This window comes from Lissotriton helveticus, chromosome 1_2, assembly GCF_964261635.1.
Source record: "Lissotriton helveticus chromosome 1_2, aLisHel1.1, whole genome shotgun sequence".
Taxonomy (NCBI): Eukaryota; Metazoa; Chordata; class Amphibia; order Caudata; family Salamandridae; genus Lissotriton; species Lissotriton helveticus.
Window position 1 is genome coordinate 152,696,856 of NC_136058.1, and position 23,179 is coordinate 152,720,034.

The window sequence follows — 23,179 nt, forward strand, 5'->3', positions numbered from 1 at the left end:
GACCTTCCGGACCACATCTTGGTTCTGTTGGCAACAAGAGACTGGACGGCAGAGGGCCCATTTGAACTAGTTTTTAATGATCAGAACACCGCTTCGGAGTGCTTTACGAGGGCCATTCAAAATTTTTCAGAATGTTTTCGACTACGTTACAACAAAATTCTCTTTTAATTTTCCCACAAATTCATACACAAAAAGATTCCGCACCCAATTCCGACGTATTCAGTCAACGCTCACTACAGGGGTCAAGTCCCCTTGAGTGGAGTTTAGAGTCAACTAAGTTCCAACAACGTAGTCGAAAACATTCTCTGTTTGCGATGGTTGCAGTGATTGGGGACTAGAGTTGTAAGTGGGAGTCGTGGAGGATGATTGATTAGACCGGGCCTCTTGCTTGCAGGAGTCATGGGAGGGAAGAGAGTGGCTTGGTGAAGGTTGGTGACTTGGTGAAAATTTTTGAATGGCCCTCGTAAAGCACTCCGAAGCGGTGTTCTGATCATCAACTAATGATCCAAATATAAAGACATCCGGTAATAAGGGAGGCTTGTTGGTTGACATTTGAGGCGATTGAAGCAGGAGCACGCTTGGCTCAGTAGTTTGGTGAGAGTCAGAAAACTTAGTTGCCTCGGAGACTTGAGGGGGGTGGGGGATTCTTGACTCCACCAGGTGCTTTTTTGAACTAATCCAAAAGAGAGAAAGATTTTAAAGCGTTCGGGGATGGTACATGAGAGGAATGCATGTTGCTGTTATGATGCCGTCCATTGGACAAAAAGTTAGGAGCCTTCAATAAGACCGTAGGGGTCAGTGGTTTCGTGAGGTTCACTGGGGCACCCTCCACGTCTGTAGCCAGCCGTTTTGATTTCTTTCGTTTTAATAACGAAGGTGCTTTTCTTATTTTCACGGATCTCATCACTTCCGTTGTTGTGTGTAGTTATTCCAGGCCTGTGAATTAAAAACTAGTTCAAATGGGCCCTCTCCCTTAGCGCAGGGACGGTACCTCAGCCATGGAAGCAGGCCCTGATTCTACCTCTTCTAAAGAAACCCAACTCGGACCCTAGGAACCATGCCAACTATAGACCTATTTCCCTTTTGCCGGCCCTGGCGAAAGTGGTCGAAAAGCATGTTCACACCTCCCTCGTCAATTTTCTCGAGGCCCATGACATTCTGCATCAGTCACAGTCAGGGTTCCGTTCCAATCTGAGCACAGAAACAGCTCTGCTCGAGGTCACAGAGGCCATCATGGAAACCTTAGATGGTGGGGACAAGGCCATGCTGATCATGCTTGATCTGTCGGCGGCTTGTGACACCGTCCCCCATGACCGTCTCCTTTTTAGACTCTGGGAAATTGGCCTGAGGGGGACGGTGTTCAGTTGTTTCAGATCTTTTCTTGCCAACCGCCAGCAGACGGTCTGGGCCCCCCCTTTCTCCACCATAATGCCGCCTCTGGAGGTTGGAGTGCCTCCGGGCTCTATCTTGAACCCCACTCTTTTTAATATCTATATGACCCCATTGGCGGCATTGGCGGAAGCTTTCGGGGCTCAGATCGTATTATACGCGGACGATACCCAACTCTTGTTCATGTGTGGAAAAGGATCTGACTTTCACGGTACAAACATCAGGGGTTGCCTTGAGGCTGTTTTCAACTGGTTTGAACAGAACAGCCTCAAGTGCAACTCCGACAAATCGGAAGTACTCTTCTTTGGCTGCCCTGCAGACCCCAGGTGGAAGGACTGGTGGCCTGTGGCCATGTTTCCCCCTGACAGCAACTCGACGGTCGCCAAAAACCTGGGAATCCAAATAGATAACAGCCTTTCCCTTAAACCCCAGGTTCTTGGCCTGGTCGGCAAATGTTTTGCCACCTTAAACATGGTTAGAAAATTCCTCCCTTTGCTGTCCTTTGACCATAGAAAAATTACTATACAGGCTCCTTGACTACTACTATACACGCGCCTTGACTACTCTAATGTGTTATACCTGGGCCTTCCTGACTTCCTCTTAGACGCTTGCAGGTCGTCCAGAACTCAGCGTCTACAGCCATCTTCGGCCTCACTAGGAGAGCAAGTGCCAGTGATCTTCTTAAAACCTTGCACTGGCTCCCGGTCAAAAAGCGTATTGCTTTCAAAACGCTCACCATGGCATTTAAAGCCCTCCATGGTCTGGGCGCCAGATATCTTCAGAGAAGGATGAGTTTCTACACACCCTCCAGATCTCTGAGATCTTCCACTCAGGCATTGGCTGTCACGCCGGCGATTAGGCGTGCCCGGTGCGGGGGCCGTTCTTTCAAGCGCCTGGCACCCCAGATGTGGAATGCCCTTCCCCTCTCTCTGAGAGTGACTAACAATCTCCTGGCTTTCAGAAAAAATCTTAAAACTCTTCTTTTCACTCAGTAACCCTCTCTCCGCCCCCTTTCCGCCTGACTGAGGATCTTCCAGCGCCGGGACACTCTTCGGAGTAGCCGTGCGCTATAGAAATCCACTGTATAACATAACAACGACCAAACTCACCTCCAGCAGCAGTAACAGTTTTTTCAAAGTACCCACAAAAAAACTGACCCAAATGATCAACTGCTATCGGACTTGTCTTTTTTTTCTTAAAAATTCTCAAAACACACCCAATCCTAGACTAAAATCTGAGCCACACCCGACCACTCCACAACAACGAGTATCTGGCCTCAATTACTCCCAACTTTCCAATTGACATTCACTGCCTTAAATTATCATTCCGATTAAATTGGATATGCAGGTTGATCTATTGAATACCATAGCTCTATTTACAGCAGGGATCGATAATAAGCTGGAAAAACGGAATAATCTAATATTAGGAGCGCAATCGTCCTCAAAATTAGTACAGTCAGTCTGCTGTTGCTCGCCTTTTGTTGATTCTCTCTCCTCGCTCCCAGCTTTTTGAACCAGCGTCATAAACGAAGTTAAGCTGTTGAAGGGAGGCCGAGCAACTGAACGCCTCGACTAGTCATCTCAAATATTTCCAACACACATCTCAGAACCGGCTAACCTTTTGATCTCACCCACAACTGGGACTTTGGTGAGTGGGGAAGTAAAACCTTCCCCCAAACAGACTAACCACCTCCAAGACCCCCACCAAGACCAAGGCCCTTTATCCTCAGTGGCATTTATTCAATCATCGGCTTTAAGCCCTCAGATAGCGAGTGGGAAAACTCATACAACTGGTAACAATGAGGTAGGGTCTTCTGTTAAACCAGCTGCTGTTGCAGCACCCAACCCCGAAATGCTTCCTGTTCCTTTGCCAGCCTGCAGTAAGAGAGAGCGTAAACGTCAGCGCAAACAAAGAAACAAATTAAGACTAAAACCAACAGTCGAACTACCTAAATTATTCCCACTGTTTTCAACCGCTGCTAATAAAAAAACCTTAAGTGTCACACAACCACCACCAATATCAACAAGTTTCTGTCAAAACTCCCCCATGGTCGACTTAGCCTTAAATGCCAGTCAACAGACTTCTGCGCGTCGTCATGACCAAAATGCTTTACCCGCGGAAATAGTGACGCCAGAGCCACAGGTTGGTACTGAAAAAACTAGTGGTAAATTTAACGCACTGATCATAAGGAAGACGACAGATACGATAACTCAACCAGCTTCCCCTTTAAGTCTTCTTCACCCTGAAAAATCAAACACTGGATCCAATCCCTTAAAAGTAAAAGTAAAAGTAATTTTTAATAACATTTCAATCCCACTCAAAGACACCCAGATAACTAGGCAAGGTTCACGAGATTCTCCCCAATTCCATCTGGGATCAGACTTAGGCTCCTTAACTGATAAATGCATTCTGCCTGACCCAAGCCCTAGCACTCAGAGTGTCAAAAGTGACTTGCAGCATTCCAAAATACTTCTTGCTCCTGAATATAAATCAAAAGGTCAGCATGATATCTTTAACAAATCAAACATAATCAAATTAGTGAACGGCGCCCCGGGTTTTGAGGCTCTGACATCCAACGAAATTGAGTCCATTGAATTTCTTCCACCTAGAGGCTTACAACCCTCTGAGGTAACCCTGGTGACATTTAGATCCGTTACTTGGGCACGAGCATTCTTAGCCCAAAAGGATATTTTTCAGCAATGGGGAATTAAAATCCACCCTTATTCTACCCCAGGATATCCCACAGCACTATTAAAGCAGCCAGCTATCCCGACAAGAGCGCAATGCTCAAGGATTGGTGTTAAAAAAAGGCCTTATTCAATCCTAAAAAATGCCTTAGGCACAACACAACTGACCAAAAATTCATGGGCCAAAACCCCTAACCCTGAAAAACCTCAAGATTGGGGTTGGCTTCCGGCCGCCCTGTCCCGCAAAAAATTAGACTGACCACTTGGAAAACACTCTGCAGACCCAAATTGAAATGACCCGGTGCAATCAAGACCTCAATTATTACCTCCTATAAACCTTTTAAACCCCCAGTTGCAGTAATCCTTTACACTGTGCTCATGGAACATCAGTGGTCTCCACCAGAAAATGACCAACTTGGAGACGTACAACTTCATATTTGGGCACGATTTAATAGCCTTTCAGGAAACATGGGCCACCCAAAACTGTCCAGTGATAGGCTTCATTAAATATTTGAAACCTGCAATCAGAGACCGTATTTACGGCCACCCCAAAGGTGGTCTGTCGATCTATGTTTCAAACAACCTAAAAGGCCCGACCAGGCTATTGAAATTTGATGAGGACTGGTTACTCGGAGTTAAAATCAGTTCATGGAGCAAACAGCGATCGCTTTTACTTCTTAATGTTTACATTAACCCGAGCATACGTTCGAAAAAGGAGCATTTAACACGCTTAATTAAAATCGTATATGTCCTGGCTGTGGATTATCCTCATTCAGACTGTATGATCACCGGAGACTTTAATACCAACCTCTTTCAGGGAAACTCTGCTGACTTTGAAGGGCGTTTACCATCCATATCAACAGAAGTAGAGGCACAGTCCAAACCACCAAAGCAAGCATATTGTGGTCTAGGAGAGCTTTGTGTGTTGCAATTTTATAGTGCCGGCTTTTTGGTAATGAACGGTAGATCTATGAAAGACATTCCACCAAAGTGGTCTTGGACAAATGGTCGCAAACATTCCTATCTTGATTACACCATCCGTAATTCAGCCCTGTTCCAACATTTGGTAAACTATAGCATTCAACCCGGATCGGAAAGCGACCATCGCCCACAAGTCGCCACCTTCAATGTAACGCCAGTGTATCATAAACCCGCCTCAACAACTTGCAAAGGAACTTACACCGAAAACCTTAAACGACTAAGATGGAGTGAAGACACCTGCACTAACGTTATGAAGGAATGTTTGGCCTTTACAACAGGAGGCATTGACTTGGCGGCCTCCCCCACTGTTTCCTGGTCCATCTTCTGTTCCCATTTGATAAGCCTTTTTCCATCTAAACAACATTCCCATAAGGCTTCTTCCAGTCCCCAGTTTTCGATCTCAAGCCAAACTATGGCACTGAAGAAATCTAGAAACAATGCCTTGCGCACTTTGAAGAAATCTCCTGGTAACAGCGAGCTCCTGAATGTGTACAAAACCGCCCCAAAAAAATTTAGGCAGGCTCAACAAAAAGACAAACGACTTTACCTAGGCCAATTCTGGTGTAAACTACTATGGGAGAGCAAAAATCGCAACCCAAGACAATTTTGGGCCTTAATCCATCGTCAAAACTCTAGATTACCCACCTCAGGGTGTGCAAACATTGCAGAAGCCGACTGGTCTGGCTTTTTGATTGACCACTTTAGGGCCACAGAGGGAACAGCCTCTACAGACATATGTGCTCTCAATCCGACGAAAGTATGCCAGAGCCAGGGCTGGAGCAGTTCCACTGAATTTTCAGAATCTCCAAGTGAGGATCTGCAGATCTCTCAAGAAATGGTCACCAAAGTACTAATAAAAGCAAGATCAGATGGAGCGCCTGGACCAAATGGTCTACTACAGATTTTGTTCAAGACAAATATAAACCTTTGGTCAGGATATTTAACTAATCTTTTCAACTTCGCATTAAGAAGCTCAACCATACCGGATTCTTGGCGAGGCGCAATAATCCACCCGATCTACAAGTCAGGCTCTCAGGGCTGCAAAGGCTACTAAACAAACTACACAGCTACACCACCATGAATACTTTAGAGGTTAATCTAAAGAAAACCCAAGTGGTTATCTTTGGCAGAAAACGCGACCACGGTGGTGGATGGCTATACAACAATATGAGTGTTACAATAGGATAAACATATAAATATTTAGGGGTCAACTTTGACTCTAGGGGTACCTTCGTCAAACAACGTAGCAAAATATCAATAAAAGCCACGAACCTTCAGGTGAACCTTTCTAAGCTCTCAAAAAAACTGTCTGGTTCGAGTTTATCACCACTGTTGGAAGTCATGAGAGCAAAAATCGGGCCTACTCTGTCGTATGGCATTGACATTTTTAGGGGAAAACTAAACGCCAACTTAAACCAACATGTGACCAAAATTTATAAAAAAGTCCTTCACATTCCTAAAGCTGCCTCTGCCGCACAGATTAGATTAGAACTGGGCTTACTAAACTATGAAATTTCAAACACTGGCACATATTTGAATCTGTGCCACAAACTTAGGCAAGCAGGCCCAGGTTCCTTGGAGGTTACTTTGGCTAGACATTTCTCAGAAAAACCCAGGTGGCTCTTATGGCCGATTTTTTAAGGACTCCGTCCAGCAAATGTCTGCGGGCGATCTGTGGATCTCAACCCCAGCAAGGCAGTTTTTAAAATCAGCATTAAGAAATACATTCGAAAGAGGTCCCTAATCACTGATAAAGCTCACCTTGCTAAACGTAGACACGCATGGGCAATAATTAATTCTTATGGGTTGGCCTCTCCTTCTTCTTACCTGTCCTGCACTTCTCCCCTGCACTTAAAACTTAGCTTTATGGCTCTTAGATTGGGTGACTGGCAATTTTTAAAGGATTTACCCTTCTGGCGCCGAACGTCAGAGGATCTATTGTGCAGAGGGTGTGGCAAGACGGCTGAAACTCTGGAGCATGTAGTATGTCTTTGCCCCGCTCTACTGTCACAGCGCAGACTAAAATTGAAAACGGAGTGGAACAGGCTGGGAATCCGGACCCGTAGACAGGCAATTATCGCAGCTCTGACTCCTGAAAATACAGCTTTAAACATAGGCCTTACAATTTTCTTTTGTTATGCATACCGTAATTTCACTCAGTAATCGGAAGGGCCTGTCAATGCTTTTTTAAAGAAACCAACATGGGACAAAGCTAGATTTTAGTACCAATATTGATACATTTTTCTCTTTTTTTTCTTCTTTAAAAAAAGCAGTTCCATCACATTTGAGTTATTTTAACTGTTTATTTATGTATATGCTTGTATGTACTCCACTTTTATGATTATAATTTTTTTTAATCAAATAAAGTATCATCATGATAATAGGCTCTCTAGACCACAATATGCCATATGTATGTGATGTTCAGGTGATGTGACTAAAAAATAATAGTGATTTTAAGTCATTCAAAAATGTTCCACCTAAGGTTTCTGCCACCATCACAAATTAGGATTATTTACCGTTCAGGATGGGTCTGACAATAACTTTTTTTATATATAGCTCATCAGACCATATGTCTACCATTACTAAGTACAGTAAATAACAGCTGTTACACTCAAATTATTGGCCTCTGAAGGTTATAATGCTGAGTTGTCTTTAGTAGAATGTTACCTTGTGAGTTGCCGATCACGGTAGATTTCAGATGCAGGTGTTATTTCACTTAGTCATTTTGGCTGAAATTCTGGGTCAACTGCTGATGTCAATTTCAGAAACTCGAAGCATACATATAGCACATTTACATGGATTTTTTTAAAAAAATCAAGTGCACCCGCATTCCTCTCAAAACAATTGCATAAATGCATAAACAATTTGACTAAAAAGAAAAGGGGACCAGTTGTGATCTATAAAGGAATGGCTTGTGGTTAAATAATGCACTGTTGCATTTTAGAGATTTCTCATTGCACTGCTTAGTATTTTTGTGGAAAACATTTTTCTCGACAGACACGTGAATTCATTTTGATGCATGGATCCATCATTTCTCCTAGGTGAATGCCATGAAGTCTTCACAGCTGTGAAAGGAAATTTCTCTAGTCCTCAGTATCCAAACAGTTATCCCAATAACATCAACTGCCATTGGACGGTTCAGCTTCCCCTGGGGTTCCGCATAAAGATGTTTTTCATGGATCTGGAGCTGGAAGACAGGAACAGCCTGACAGATAAGTGTGACTACGATTACCTCTCTGTGTATGATGGCAGCAAGGAGAGCTCACCTTTGTTGGGGACGTGGTGTGGCACGGATAAGCCAGCTCCCTTCGTATCCACTGGCAACAAAGTATTACTGGTTTTAAACACAGACAGAAATGCAGCAAGCAAGGGGTTCTCTGTATCCTACATTGGAGGTAAGTCACCTGCCATTGGTATTGATGAGTGAGTGCCTGACTTAATGATGGCTCCACCTGTTAATATGTAGTGCACTAATAACATCAGAAAAACTCTAGTACTATTACCTAGTAGTTCAATTGTCAGATATTGTCAGAATTGTCAGATATTGTCCCTTCTGAAGAAGGGACAATAAAACAATGTGAGCAGAACTAGACCCAATCACATGACCATGGACACAGATTAGTGCAAGTCTTGCCTGTTACATCTAGATGATATCTAAAGGATGAAGCAAACATGAAATCCCAAAATTAGACTTAAATAAAAATTAAAGATTATACCAAGACAAGCCCAAAGTGATTATACAAAGATGATAAATAAACCTTGCTTCCTTGATTACACCTACAAACTCATACATAGATATGACTTACAGAAGCTCTAACAAAGATGAGACTTAGATATGATATACAGAGGACACTTAAAAGATGATACATAGATAAGACCTTAAAGATGATACATAGATTAAATTTAAAATATAATATCCAGATGACTACAAATCTGATGCCTAGACGGTACCCAAAACGGGATACCTCAATGTAACCTAAAAGATGATACCTACACATTATCCAAAGATGACACTGAGATGAGAAATAATAGATGATACTTAAATGACACCTAAGATATCATAACTAGATGAGATCCAAAAAGTGAAACATAGATGACAATTAGCATATAATATCCAGACAGGGCCTAAAGATGATGTCTAGATGATGCTCACAATGTGGTACTTAAATGCAACCTAAAATATCAAACTTAAACATTATCCAAAGATTGTACTTAGATGAGACCTACGATGATATGTAGATGCTGCAATGATACTTAAATAGCACCTATAAGATGATACTAAGATTAGACCTACAAGATGCTACCTTGATGAGACCTGAATGATGATACTTTTATGAAACTGATACGTTTATTTTCTACCAATAATCCGCTGAGGTGGGAGGATGTGGCCAGCCGCACATAATTAGGGGACACACTCTAAGTCTGCTCCACCAAGTTTGCTGGTATCCTTGTACTCGACCCAGCACTTCTTCAGAACACCACCCATGAAGCCCACAGCACAATGAGAGTATGGTGCAAGTGAGAAAGAGTGAGCTGCAAAATGGACAGGGGACCAACGGTGCCAAGGCTTGGTCACGCAAGCAGTGAGCCATGAGGGGCAAGTGAGGCAGAGCCAGTCCAGTTACAGCCAAGCATCAGAGAGGCACTGGGGGCCAAGAGGAACTGCAGCAGATCAGTTGGCTCCTGCACCACTGAAAGCTGCGGGGAGGACGCAGACCCCTCATACCAGCCCTGGGGCCCAACTGGTTTTACAGGAGGGCCGAGGGGTCGCTCTATCTGATGACCGGAATCCTGGGGTCCGGATGACATGTGTTGATCCAGTGGGACCTGCCGGAGGACTTCGGAGGGCCTGAGGAGTATGTGCGGGAACCAGCACAACTACACCCACAGGAGGGGAGGAATCAGCACCACCCTCCCTTCTTACCCCCTTATTAGTGACTTTTAGCAACCTCTGGGGAGGCCCTGATAAAGGGGCTTAACCTATCTCACAAAAATGCAGCAGCCACTGTGCCATCCCTGGATGTGCCCCCCCGGTCCTTCTGGGGCCACGAGAGGGAGCCAGCGTGCTTTGGCCAGGGTGGCAGGGGCACCCCCTTGCAGATGTGGGAAGGTGACCTAGTATTTTAAGGATGGGAAAGCCACAGACATACACTGTGCAACAAATATGCCACCACCAGTGCTAGGGCACCTGAATGCGCCACCTCACCAGGGGACACAGCAGTGACACTGCTTATTCCAAATGCATTTTCCAGGCCATCTGCGAACCAACATGAAAAAACAAATCGTAGGAGTTGGATCGGAGGTTGCCCTCCTCCGTCACGATGTATGGAAAATCCCAGACAGCTTTGCAGAAGTGGAAAAATTGATTTAATCTGCTGAGGACATTGTGACTACCCTATCTACAACTGTGGCAGGCCTACAGGGCAGAGTAATTCACCTGGAGCGCCACGTAGAAAACACAGAGAACAGGTCCCAAAGGAATAATTTACACTTTGTTGGCACTCCAGAGGGGGCAGAGGGTCCTGCCTACATAGCTGAGGCAGTGGCTGGTGGCGAACACTATATGCCTCTGCTCCGTCATTGAGTAGAACCACCCATCCTTGGAGGCGAGGCCCCCTCCCAGGGCACCCCCAGGCCTGTGTTTCCCCGGTTTCTCAACTATACGGACCGTGATGCCGTATTGGGACAAGCTCGCAAACAAGACACCCTGCAAATAGACTCTGAACTAATCAGTATTTACCCAGACTATACCCTTCGATCCTACTTTCTCGTCAAGGAAATACTCAATGCGATGGAGTTGACATATGCTAATGATCCCAGCAAAACTAAAAGGCAGCTACTACGGCAAAACACACTTCTTTGAAATGTCACAAGCTGTGTTGAACTTGCTTGAAATAATGGGCTAGAGACAGCAAAGCGACCCAGCGGGTTTCCACAAGGGAGACCTGCAGAGATGTAAGGGGGAAACTTGAAGCCCACCAAGAGGGAGCCACTCCAGGAGGTCAAGACATAGACTATGCATCCGTAGAGTGGACAGCGGACTTCACTTTGCAATAGCACAGTTCAGACAAAGAGCGAATGGCAGAGGGAACACTCTACTGAAGGAGGTGACCCAACTAGGGTCACCCAGGTCACTCACGTAGTCCTCTAGCCTTCCAAGAAGGGAAGAGTCGATGACGCAGTAAAAGACACAAACTAACTAGTTTATTAGTAAATACACTGCAGTGGAGTCCAGTCTGATCAGCCCTATTGGATGACTCTCGAGGGACTGACTTTTTCTCCAAAACCTCCCAAGTATCGCCCCTGATGGAAAAATACTACTTGGGCAAACACTGAAAAAAGGGAGGCACAAAAGGATGAGCTAAGAGTCTGAGACCAGACACACACTATCTCTCTGGCAAGGTCATACAGTCTGTGCTTGCAGCTGGAATTGTCAGGTATACCTCCACTGGATCCGGTTGATGCAATAATGGCTCCACCTCCAAATGTCACCAACACCCCTAATTGAATATACAGGGTGTTCGAGCCATTAGGCGAGGGAAAAAATAACAAACTAAAATAATAAACAAAGGAAGGATAAGGAAAGGGTCTGCAGGGAAAGGACACCTGTAAAATAAAGCAAGACACATTCAGTAAATGCTAGAAGTAAACATACGACTACACTCATAAATTCTCGCTAAACATACACAAACAGTACCTGCGTAAAAGGGAAGATCAAATCAAGACCCTTGAAACTGAATCAATCTAGTCACTCCAGTACTGCCTTTAGGGTTCCCTATGGAAAACATAAACGAGATGTGAATGTGAACTTCTCACACCAAGGCACTTCAAACACTACTGGGACTATGTACAATATACCTCCTACATACCACAGGACAGTACCGGGGACATGTAGGTAAATGGGGGTCCATGGAGTTCAAAAGCAAACAATGCAAGTTCAGAGCAATGAGCATAGGGCACGGCAATGTGTAGGAGGCAAGAACCACAACACTCCGCCCCTCTACAATCCCCTTAGGAGTTTACATGAACCACAAACAATAAAGTAGAACCAGTAACGCGTAGTTGCGTCCACCACAGCGTTCTGATTACTTATAGCACAAAATCCCTTTTGTAACACGGTAGCGCGTAGTTACCTCACTACTGCACTCCGCTATAGAGTTCAGGGTTCTTTCTTTACAAGAAATACGTGATCAGCATGAGATTACGGTAGCGCGTGGTTTCGACCGCCATCGCGCTCCGCAAACAAAGGACTAATCTTCTACAACCTTAAAGGGTAAACAACCCAGCAGTGCACTGCTATTAATCTCATATCAGTCTATTGTTCTGCTTGAATACAAGATCAAGCCACCGCAGCCGCGGTTAAGGAATACTCACGGTGAAGGAATTCCCGACAGTATTCGAGCAATGTCTTGCCGCCGAAAGCAGATCTGCGATAAGGACGCACGGGTCTCCCAGCCGGGAGAACCGATATCGACTCACCGGTACCTCGTACGGGTGAAGGCAGGAAAAGAAACAGGAACTGGCGCGCAGAGCTCCGCTCTCACGCCGGGGGACGGTATCAGGATAACACGCACCCGGATGCGTGTCAATTCCATTAAAGTACTTCCTGGGAGGGGGGTTAAAGGATGATGGGAACTGTAGTTCCTAGTCTAGGCAGGCGCGAACCACGGCGGAATCTGACAGTACATCCTCCCCCCTAGCGCCTCCTAGGCCCAGGACGCAAGGGGTATCTGTGATGAAAAGAACGGACTGCAGCAGGAGCATGCACATTCCCCACAGGCTCCCATGAATCATCCTCCGCCGAATACCCCTGCCAGGACACCAGGTACCACAAAACTCCCCTCCTCCACTTCGAATCCTTGATGCTACGAACCTCATACTCAGAGCTCCCATCCCCAACCACCGGCGGAGGAGCCCTTCTCCTAGCAGAGTGAGCTGGCTTCAGAAGGCTACAGTGAAACACAGGATGTATACGTAGCGAACCAGGCAGTTTCAGTTTGAACGCCACAGGATTAATCCTCTTTACAATAGTGTAGGGCCCTATGTAACGGGGATGGAACACACTGCGAAGCTTGAACGTGATGTTTCGAGTGGACAACCACACCCTATCCCCCACTTGATAAGCGGGACCCTTCATCCGATGACGGTCCTCCCATTTCTTGTAATCCGCCTTAGCCTTCACCAAATGCACACGTATCCGCTTGTGTATGTTACGGATCTTCCGTAACTGTCCCATCACCGTAGGTTGCTGAGACACCTCTTCAGGAATGCATACCGGAAGGATTCTTGCATCAAAACCATATGTAGCAAGAAACGGAGAGACCCCCACCGAACTATGCCAAGCGTTGTTGTACGCTACCTCCGCCATCCATAACAAGGAAACCCATGACTCCTGGGCATCCTCTGCGTAACAACGGAGATATTTTTTAAGCGTTTGGTTCAAGCGCTCCGTTTGTCCATCGGTCTGTGGATGGAAGCTAGTGGAGAGTGAGGATTGAATATGCAATGCCCGACACCATGCCTTCCAGAAACGGGCTATAAATTGTGGGCCCCTGTCGGACACTATAACCTCCGGCACACCGTGCAATCGGATGACATTGGTCAATAGGAGTTGAGCCGTTTGGCCTGCAGTGGGAAGATTGATGCATGGGATAAAGTGACTCAACTTTGTGAGACTGTCTATGACCACTAATATAGCCGTTTTACCCTGATCAGGAGGCAGTCCTGTGACGAAATCTAAGCTGATGTTCTGCCACGGTCTTCGGGTGAAGGTAAAGGCATCAACAAGCCTTTCTTTTTTCCAGTCATAGTTTTAGCACGTGCACAGATCTCACATCGTCCTATCCAGAGAGGTACGTCGTTTTTTTCAGTCTCCCACCAAAAGTGCCGCTTCATGAGCTGTACTGTCTTAAGCACTCCCTGATGACCAGCCAGTGGAGATTCATGACACCAAGCAAAAGCCTTCTTTTGTAAGTCAGGAGTGGGGAGGTACAACCTATTGTCCTGAAAGGGTAGGCCATGTTTTATTGTGCGATTGGCACCCTTTGTGGCCCAGAGAATCCAAGCGTTTAAATCCTTGGTTTTTCGGACAACATCCAAAAAGGAATTTGCCTGGATTGCACAAATCACTTTCTCCGGATTCACAATTGCCCTCATCACGTCTTTACTCCCAGTTTCCTCAACCTGGTCACGACGAGAGAGGGAGTCTGCTTTTAGGTTCTCTGTCCCCGGTCTGAAAGTGATGGTAAAATCGTACTCCGAAAAGAACAGCATCCATCGCATCTGTCTTTGCGTGAGATGTTTGGCTGTCTTCATGTACTGAAGATTTCGGTGATCGGTGAAAACAGTGACAGGGAATTTGGCCCCCCAGAGGTACTGGCGCCATTCCTGAAAAGCTCTTTTGATCGCTAGCAATTCTTTCTCGGCAATCGTGTAGTTCTTTTCGGGTAGACTCAATTTTTTAGACAGATATGCTACAGGGTGTAATTGCCCAGTATCCTTATCCCTCTGAGACAGAACGGCACCTATGGCCTCATCAGAAGCATCGGCTTCTACTATGTAGGGGTATTCAGGTCTTGGATGAGCCAGAATCGGGGCGGTTGTGAACGCCTTCTTTAAGAAAGCAAAAGCCTCCGCTGCTTCAGAGGACCAAAGAAACTTGACTCCCTTCCTAAGCAGTCTTGTCAAAGGAACAGCCACCCGAGAGAACTGCAGGATAAACCGGCGGTAATAGTTCGCAAAACCTAAAAAGCTTTGCACTTCTTTTACACATGTGGGAGTAGACCATTCTTGTACTGCTTGAATCTTTCTTTCGGACATCTGTAGTCCCTCTTGTCTCAGTATGACCCCTAAGAACTCCACTGATTCTACACCGAATTCACACTTGCTGATTTTGCAAAACAGCCTATGTTCTCGTAATTTCTGTAGTACTTCTACTACGTGTTGAGCATGCACAGCGGTGTCCTCTGAGTAAATAAGGATGTCATCTATGTACACCACCGCGCTAATGTCCACAAATTCTTTCAGGACGTTATTCAGAAAGTACTGGAAGGCCGCTGGGGCGTTGCATAGGCCAAACGGCATAACCGTGTACTCATAAAGGCCGTATCTCGTTTTGAAAGCGGTTTTCCACTCGTCCCCCTCTCGGATGCGAACCAAGTGATAAGCCCCTCTAAGATCCAATCTGGTAAACACCTTGGCGTTTCTCACCTGGTCCAACAATACCGAAACGAGGGGTAGTGGATATCTATTTCTTATGGTATTCTTATTTAGCATCCTATAGTCCACACAGGCTCTCAGATCCCCATTAGCCTTTTTGATAAAAAACAGGGGAGAGGCTGCAGGAGACCTGGATGGCCTGATAAACCCTATGTCGACATAATGGTCAATGTACTCCTTCAAGTGCTTCGTTTCTGGATTGGATAAAGCGTAAACCCTACATGACGGGATAGTAGCCCCTTCTACCAGATCTATTCTGCAATCATACAGCCTGTGCGGGGGAAGCTGCTCGGCCTTGCTTTCGCTGAAAACGTCCTTATAGCTCTTATAGTCAACAGGCAGACTTACTGCTTTCTCCGCTGCCGTAGCCACTAACAGAGGTATGAGCTGGGGTGTAAACAGAGCTATCTTATGTCCTTCCATATGTGTCCTACATTCTGTGGACGTGAATTGTACGGTCTTCTCCTTCCATTTGATTGAGGGATTGTGATGACTGAGCCAAGGCATTCCCAAAATCACCTCATACTGGGGTGCTTCAATGATATTCAGAGACAGCTCCTCCCTGGTCTGCCTTCCTTTACTTCTACGGACAAGGTTACCAACTCTGTTTGTTCCGTTATTAGACCAGAAGTCAGTGGTTTACCGTCTACAGCTAGAACTTCTTCTGGTGTGTCTCTGGGTATTCTCTCCAGTGAAAGAGACGACACTAACCCGCTATTGATAAAATTACCGGTGGCCCCTGAGTCGATCATAACCGTTACTTGGTGTGCCTGTAACTGACACTCCAACCTCATGGGCAACAAGATATGGGATTCGGATTCAAGCAGGGCTAGTACCGTTAGTGATGGAACTTTCCAGGGTGGTGCCTCCCTATGGTTTCCTTCAGCTACCCCACTTGCCTCATCCTGTGCCCTCACCGCTGTGACGGCTATCTTTTTGTTTTTGTTCCATCCCCCTGAGGATTTGGGCTTGGAGGGACATTCTCTGACATAATGGCCTTTTTTACCACAATACATACACAGGCCGGATGTTCTGCGACTTTCTTTTTCTTCTCTGGTTAGAGGAGCCCGGACCGCCCCTATTTCCATAGGTTCTGCGGAAGTCTCGGGGGAAGGCACTGCCCTGCGGGGAGTCCATTCGAGTCTAGGGGGTGCCCTATCCCACCTCCTCCTATCTCTTCCTCTGTCTGTCATTCTACCATCCAGTCTCAATGTCAAATTGACCATGTCAACACACTTGGTAGGTTGGGGATCGATTTGGGCAATGACATCTTTAAGACCATCCCTTAACCCTTGGTAAAATAGGGACATACGTTTTTCTTCAGGCCATGAGGTCTCGGCCACTAACCTGTTAAACCTGATTAAATAGGTTATCAAATCAGATCTTCCTTGTCTTAACTCCAAGAGTTCCCTATCCGCACTAAAAGTGGTGGCCCTTCTGTCAAACACCTTCTCGAACTCCGTGCGGAAAGCCGACCAATCGGAAAGAATAGGATCATCGTTTCTAACTAAGGGTACAGCCCAGTTGGCTGCATCTCCTATGAGATAAGAGATAGCAAACGCCACTCTCGAATGATTGTTTGGAAATGAGGCTGGTTTGCAAGAAAAATGAAGAAGAATCTGCGTTAAAAACACCTGAGTCTTGGCTGGATCCCCTGAATACCTCTCCGGACTAGCCAGTGGGATAGGGGGGGGGTACCGTAACTTGTAACTGAGGTGAAGAAGCATCAAAGGGGTTCCTAGACAACCTGTCTACTTTCTCCCGTAATGCATTGGCTTCGGTTTTGGAGGAGGCAAGCTCCTGTTGTACCAAAAGCAAGGCCTGCATGACGTCATCCATGGTAGCCATTTATGCAACAACCGGACCGGGCAGAGCAACGTTCGTGGGCGTGTTATTCTGTCAGGTATACCTCCACGGGATCCGGTTGATGCAATAATGGCTCCACCTCCAAATGTCACCAACACCCCTAATTGAATATACAGGGTGTTCGAGCCATTAGGCGAGGGAAAAAATAACAAACTAAAATAATAAACAAAGGAAGGATAAGGAAAGGGTCTGCAGGGAAAGGACACCTGTAAAATAAAGCAAGACACATTCAGTAAATGCTAGAAGTAAACATACCACTACACTCATAAATTCTCGCTAAACATACACAAACAGTACCTGCGTAAAAGGGAAGATCAAGACCCTTGAAACTGAATCAATCTAGTCACTCCAGTACTGCCTTTAGGGTTCCCTATGGAAAACATAAACGAGATGTGAATGTGAACTTCTCACACCTTGGCACTTCAAACACTATTGGGACTATGTACAATATACCTCCTACATACCACAGGACAGTACCGGGGACATGTAGGTAAATGGGGGTCCATGGAGTTCAAAAGCAAACAATGCAAGTTCAGAGCAATGAGCATAGGGCACGGCAATGTGTAGGAGGCAAGAACCACAACACTCCGCCCCTCTACAATCCCCTTAGGAGTTTACATGAACCACAAACAATAAAGTAGAACCAGTAACGCGTAGTTGCGTCCACCACAGCGTTCTGAGTACTTATAGCACAAAATCCCTTTTGTAACACAGTAGCGCGTAGTTACCTCACTACTGCACTCCGCTATAGAGTTCAGGGTTCTTTCTTTACAAGAAATACGTGATCAGCATGAGATTACGGTAGCGCGTGGTTTCGACCGCCACCGCGCTCCGCAAACAAAGGACTAATCTTCTACAACCTTAAAGGGTAAACAACCCAGCAGTGCACTGCTATTAATCTCATATCAGTCTATTGTTCTGCTTGAATACAAGATCAAGCCACCGCAGCCGCGGTTAAGGAATACTCACGGTAAAGGAATTCCCGACAGTATTCGAGCAATGTCTTACCGCCGAAAGCAGATCTGCGATAAGGACGCACGGGTCTCCCAGCCGGGAGAACCGATATCGACTCACCGGTACCTCGTACGGGTGAAGGCAGGAAAAGGAACAGGAACTGGCGCGCAGAGCTCCGCTCTCACGCCGGGGGACGGTATCAGGATAACACGCACCCGGATGCGTGTCAATTCCATTAAAGTACTTCCTGGGAGGGGGGTTAAAGGATGATGGGAACTGTAGTTCCTAGTCTAGGCAGGCGCGAACCACGGCGGAATCTGACAGGAATAGTGGGAGCACCCTCTATCTCAGGGAAAGGTATGCGTTAACAAGCAACTTTCTCATGCTTCATTGAGGCCTAACCTTGGAGATGCAAATGCATCCCTGCAGCTTTCTGCTGAGGCAAGAATTATGAGACAGAACCTTGATCTTAGTTACAGAACAAGATGGCGCCAATAAAGATGGCACTATGGATGCTAACTTAACACGGAATAGAGTTTGAGCATAGCAAAGGGAGCATTTCGATTCAGTGCATTACGAAAATAGCATTTCAAATCTAATACTACTGCACACCATGGCCCCAGACATGATCCCTCAGCAGCTTTGAATCACACGGCCTGCTGACCTCTGTAAATGCTTTTACTAATGACACCGCCTTTGTGGTACAAGGGGATGGCCGGAAATAAGCACCAGTTGGGAGACGGGCGACAGATATTTCATGTTTAGAAGTGTAGGGCAAGGGTGGGGTGTTGGGCTACAGTTTATTTTAGTTCAGTCAGTGTAATTTCATGTTACACTATACACCAAGGTACGTGGACCACTACACCCTGTCCAGAGACCGATTTGACCCACCAAGATGATATCAGGCGACTCATTTCGAATTCTCTAGTGGAACTTCAATGGGTTGAATAATAAAATCAAGAAGGGCATAGTATTCCAATATCTCAAATCATACTCGCCACCGATCGGACTGTTGTAGGAGACCCACCTACTAGGTAATAACTGCCCCTTCTTCAGCCACCAAACACCAGAATAAACCACACAGGTTACACCAGCACCTCCAGGGGAATGGCCATCCTCCTTCACAAACAATTCATACTGCAGGTTACAAACATGCTCCATCACAGCTTGGGCTGTTTTACGGTAATAGAAGGCATTATGGGCAACAGGGGCTGGAACTTTACATCAGTATACGCTGCCCACCCTGGTGGAGGACCGGCTTCAGATGCTCACATGCATGCTGTTGCAATGCACACCAGGACAGACAGTAGTGGGAGATGAGTCCAACGCTGTCATGAATGCCAAACTAGACACAAACATCATCTATCCTCGCAAATCCACCATCCTGAATGCCTGGGCAGGCACTATAGTTTGTGCTGCTATTTTGCACCTCTTCCATCCTAACACCAGGGAATATATACGTTCTCCTCCCACCGGTGCAATTCCTCCTCTAGAATCAATTATTTTTTTCTGCCCTCCATGGACGCCACCACAGTATCACAGGTGCGGATCCTGTCACGAGCTCTGACGGCCCATGCTTCCCTACTGCTGGCCTTAAAATTCCCAACAATCCTGAAAGCCGGCCTATGGTGTTCTTACTATGTTGAACTCAATAGAACTCAGTAAGTTCCCATACGACACTCTGGGCAGTGATGTAGGAGGTTCTGAGATGATAGGAGATCTCACTCCAAACCACAGCAAAACAATGGACGCACCGGAAAATCACTGACCTTGAACAAGCGGCCCATGAGGCCAAAGGAGTGGAAGCCGAGAAAAGAGATGATTGTGCACACCATAAAATTAAATGTTAAGATTATCGTTCCAGCAAAAATTGCTGGACACTGCATCCTTACAAAGTTGGAAACACAATATATAGGATATACGAAATGGGGTACATGAATATACTGTATTGGCCAGCAAACAAAGAGTTGGAGTCCCATATCGTGTCTAGCGAAACCGCATCAACGGGTAACTTACTAATGTACTCAGTCCAAATGGCTTGGTAGTATGCAGCTTATTCTGCTTGCTAGAGCATCCTCTGCCCCGGCTGAACGCGATCACCACATTGTAAATGACCTCATATTACCTATGCTTTCCGATACAGACAGGCAGGGGCTGAAGGGTCCACTGATGGAAGATAAAATCAGAAAAGCGATTCATTTTCTCTCTGCAGTGAAGACCCCTGGCCTTAACGGATACCCACTCAAATTTTTTAAGAAATAGGCAGCCCATTTGACACCAATGCTGATGGACATATATACCGAGTACCTCAACTCCTGGGAACTACCATATGGCCTATGAGGCGATGTCATCTCGATGATTCGAAACCCTGGGATATAACCATCATGGTCTTCTTACTGACCCATTTCCCTGAATAACCTGATGACAAAACTCATCACAAAAATCTTGGTGAATAACTACTCAGGGTCATCAGGACAGTGGTCCACCTGGGCCAGAACGAGTTTATGATACATCGTGGTACCCGTCACTGCCTACGACACCTTCACATTGAAATAGTCCTATTTGCCAGGGCACAGAACTGTAGAGCCCTGGTGTCATAGACTTTGATAAGACACTTGATTCAGTGAGATGGGATTTTGTATTCTAGGTACTGGAACGCATGAATTTTGGCCCACACTACCAACGCTATGTAGCGATAATCTCTGCTAAACCATGGGCAAGAGTCAAAAGGTCAAAGGGGAATTATCCCTATAGAATGCAGCATGCGACAGGGATGCCCACTCTCCCACTTCTGTTTGAACTGATTGTGCAACTGCTGACCAAGTGGATCAGACACGAAGACCAGCTCAGTGGCTTTCGATGGCCCCGGGGGGAGAAAGATAGGATATCGCTCTATTCAGACGATGCCCTAGTGTATATGAGCAACCCCACAGACCCCCCTGCCTCTCTTGAAGCAAATGCTCCAGTTATATACCAATGTATCTGGCATCGCAGTGAACCTGTCTTAGTTCAAATACATAAACCTAACGGCACAGAGAGTGATATCAGACTGATCACCACCCTTCAGTGGGCAGACCACCATTTCAAACATATCGGCATGTGTATCACCCACACTAGTCAAAGGGCATGTGAAATAAAAATTACACACCTGATCGCCTCCATGAAGCGGGATACATGGGCAACTCTCCCCTTTAATGTAGCAGGTAGAGGAGCCTTTTTTAAGATGATACTCCACATGCTAAAAAATCATTCTCACACTCTGTCTCCCAAGTTTTCTTATCCCTGCAAATAGCTATAGTGAAATTTCTTTGGAAGGGAGGACAACCGTGGATTGCTTTTTGCAAATGTTTTCTGGGACCACATGATGGGAGACCAGGGATCACAGATTTTCAACTGTACTATTGGGCTCGCCACATCAATGACTGGTTGTTTGCGGACCGAACGGACCCTGCCATAGCCATGGAACTTCAGAACCTCCAGCAACACAGCGTAATGGGTTTATTATATAAGTCATACACATGCGCTACTCTTTCCCCAGCAACTGCAATGTCAATAACTTGCTAGCATCACGTGCTGAAGTGGATTAAGTGGTACGGCGTACCAGTTGGGAGAAACACCCTGTGGTTGGGAACATGACAACAACACAGAGTCAAATCAAATCAAATCATATCAGGTGTTTGTTAAGTGCGACTACTCACCCGTAAGGGCCTCAAGGCGCTTAGGGTGTGGGGGGCGTTCGCAGGTTCCAGTCCATCAGGGAGGGGGTCTGTCGAGGAGCCAGGTTTTGAGGTTTCTTGCGAAGATGGGGAGCGATGTTATCTGTCTGAGGTGGAGCGGAAGGCCGTTCCATGGTCTAGCCATGCGGAAGGAGAAGGAGCGACCTCCCGTTCTGGTCATTCTGGTGCGGGGGACCACGGCGTAGGAGAGCTGGGCTGATCGGAGGGTCCTTTGGGGTGCGTGGTATTTGAGTCGGCTGTTCAGGTATGCTGGTCCGGTGTCATGGAGGGTCTTGTGGGCATGGGTTAGCATCTTGAAGGTGACTCTAGCTTCGATGGGGAGCGAGTGGAGTGTGCGCAGGTGCTGGGTGATGTGGCAGTGGCTTGGCAGGTTGTGGACCAGACTTGCATCGGTGTTTTGGATGTTCTGTAGCTTGCAGGTGAGGTTTTATGTTTATTCCGGCATAGAGTGCGTTGCCATAGTCGAGCCTGCTGGGGACCAGGGCGTGAGTGACGGCCTTTCTGTGTTCGAGGGGGATCTATTTGAAGGTCTTACGTAGGAGGCAGAGGGTGTGGAAGCAGGAGGACGAGACAGAGTTGGTCTGGTTGTTCATTTTGAGCTCTGAGTCCAGGGTGATTCCCAGGTTGCAGGCGTGGTCTGTGGGGGTGGGTGGGCTTCCGAGGGCGGGGGGGCCACCAGGTGTCGTTCCATGCGTCTGGGCCCATGATGAGTCCTTTTGTTTTGTTGGTGTTTAGGTGTAGGCAGTTGTTTTTCATCAATTTGTCAACCGCTTCCATGCCATCTCGAAAGTTGAGTCTGGCGGTGTTGGGTTAGTTGGATAGGGAGAGGATGAGTTGGGTGTCGTCTGTGTATGACACATGTTGAGTCCGTAGGTTCTGAAGATAGGGGTGAGCGGAGCCATGTACATGTTGAAGAGCGTGGGGCTGAGAGAGGACCCCTGGGGAGCTCCGCAGGTGGTAGGTGTAGGTGTAGGTGTGGTAGGTGTAGGGTCTGAGAGGAAAGGGGGGAGTCTGACCCGCTGCGGTCTGCCGAGAGGAAGGAGCGGATCCAGTCGAGGGCCTTGTCTTGGATCCCAGTGTCGTGAAGTCTGTGTATTGGGTTGCGGTGAGGGACTGTGTCGAACACCGGTGAGAGGTCGAGGAGGATGCGGGCTGCTGTTTCTCCTTTTTCTTTGGTACGGATGTCGTCTGTGGCGGCAAGGAGGGCGGTTTCCGTTCTGTGTTTTTTTCTGAAGCTGGATTGGGAAGAGTCAAGGATGTTGTGCTCTTTGATGAATGTGGCGAGTTGGCTGTTGATGGCTTTCTTGATGACTTTCGCTGGGATTGGGAGCAGGGAGATGGGTGTGT

At 46.5% G+C, this 23,179-nt stretch overlaps 1 protein-coding gene across 1 annotated transcript in view; it reads left to right on the plus strand.

Annotated features, from left to right (window-relative positions):
• Positions 1 to 23,179, plus strand: part of CDCP2 (CUB domain containing protein 2) — a 334,374-nt gene that overhangs the window by 208,192 nt on the left and 103,003 nt on the right. Inside the window, exon 4 of the mRNA XM_078671806.1 lies at positions 8,099 to 8,452. Coding sequence (XP_078527932.1) covers positions 8,099 to 8,452 — 354 coding nt within the window. The remainder of the gene's footprint in view (positions 1 to 8,098; positions 8,453 to 23,179) is intronic.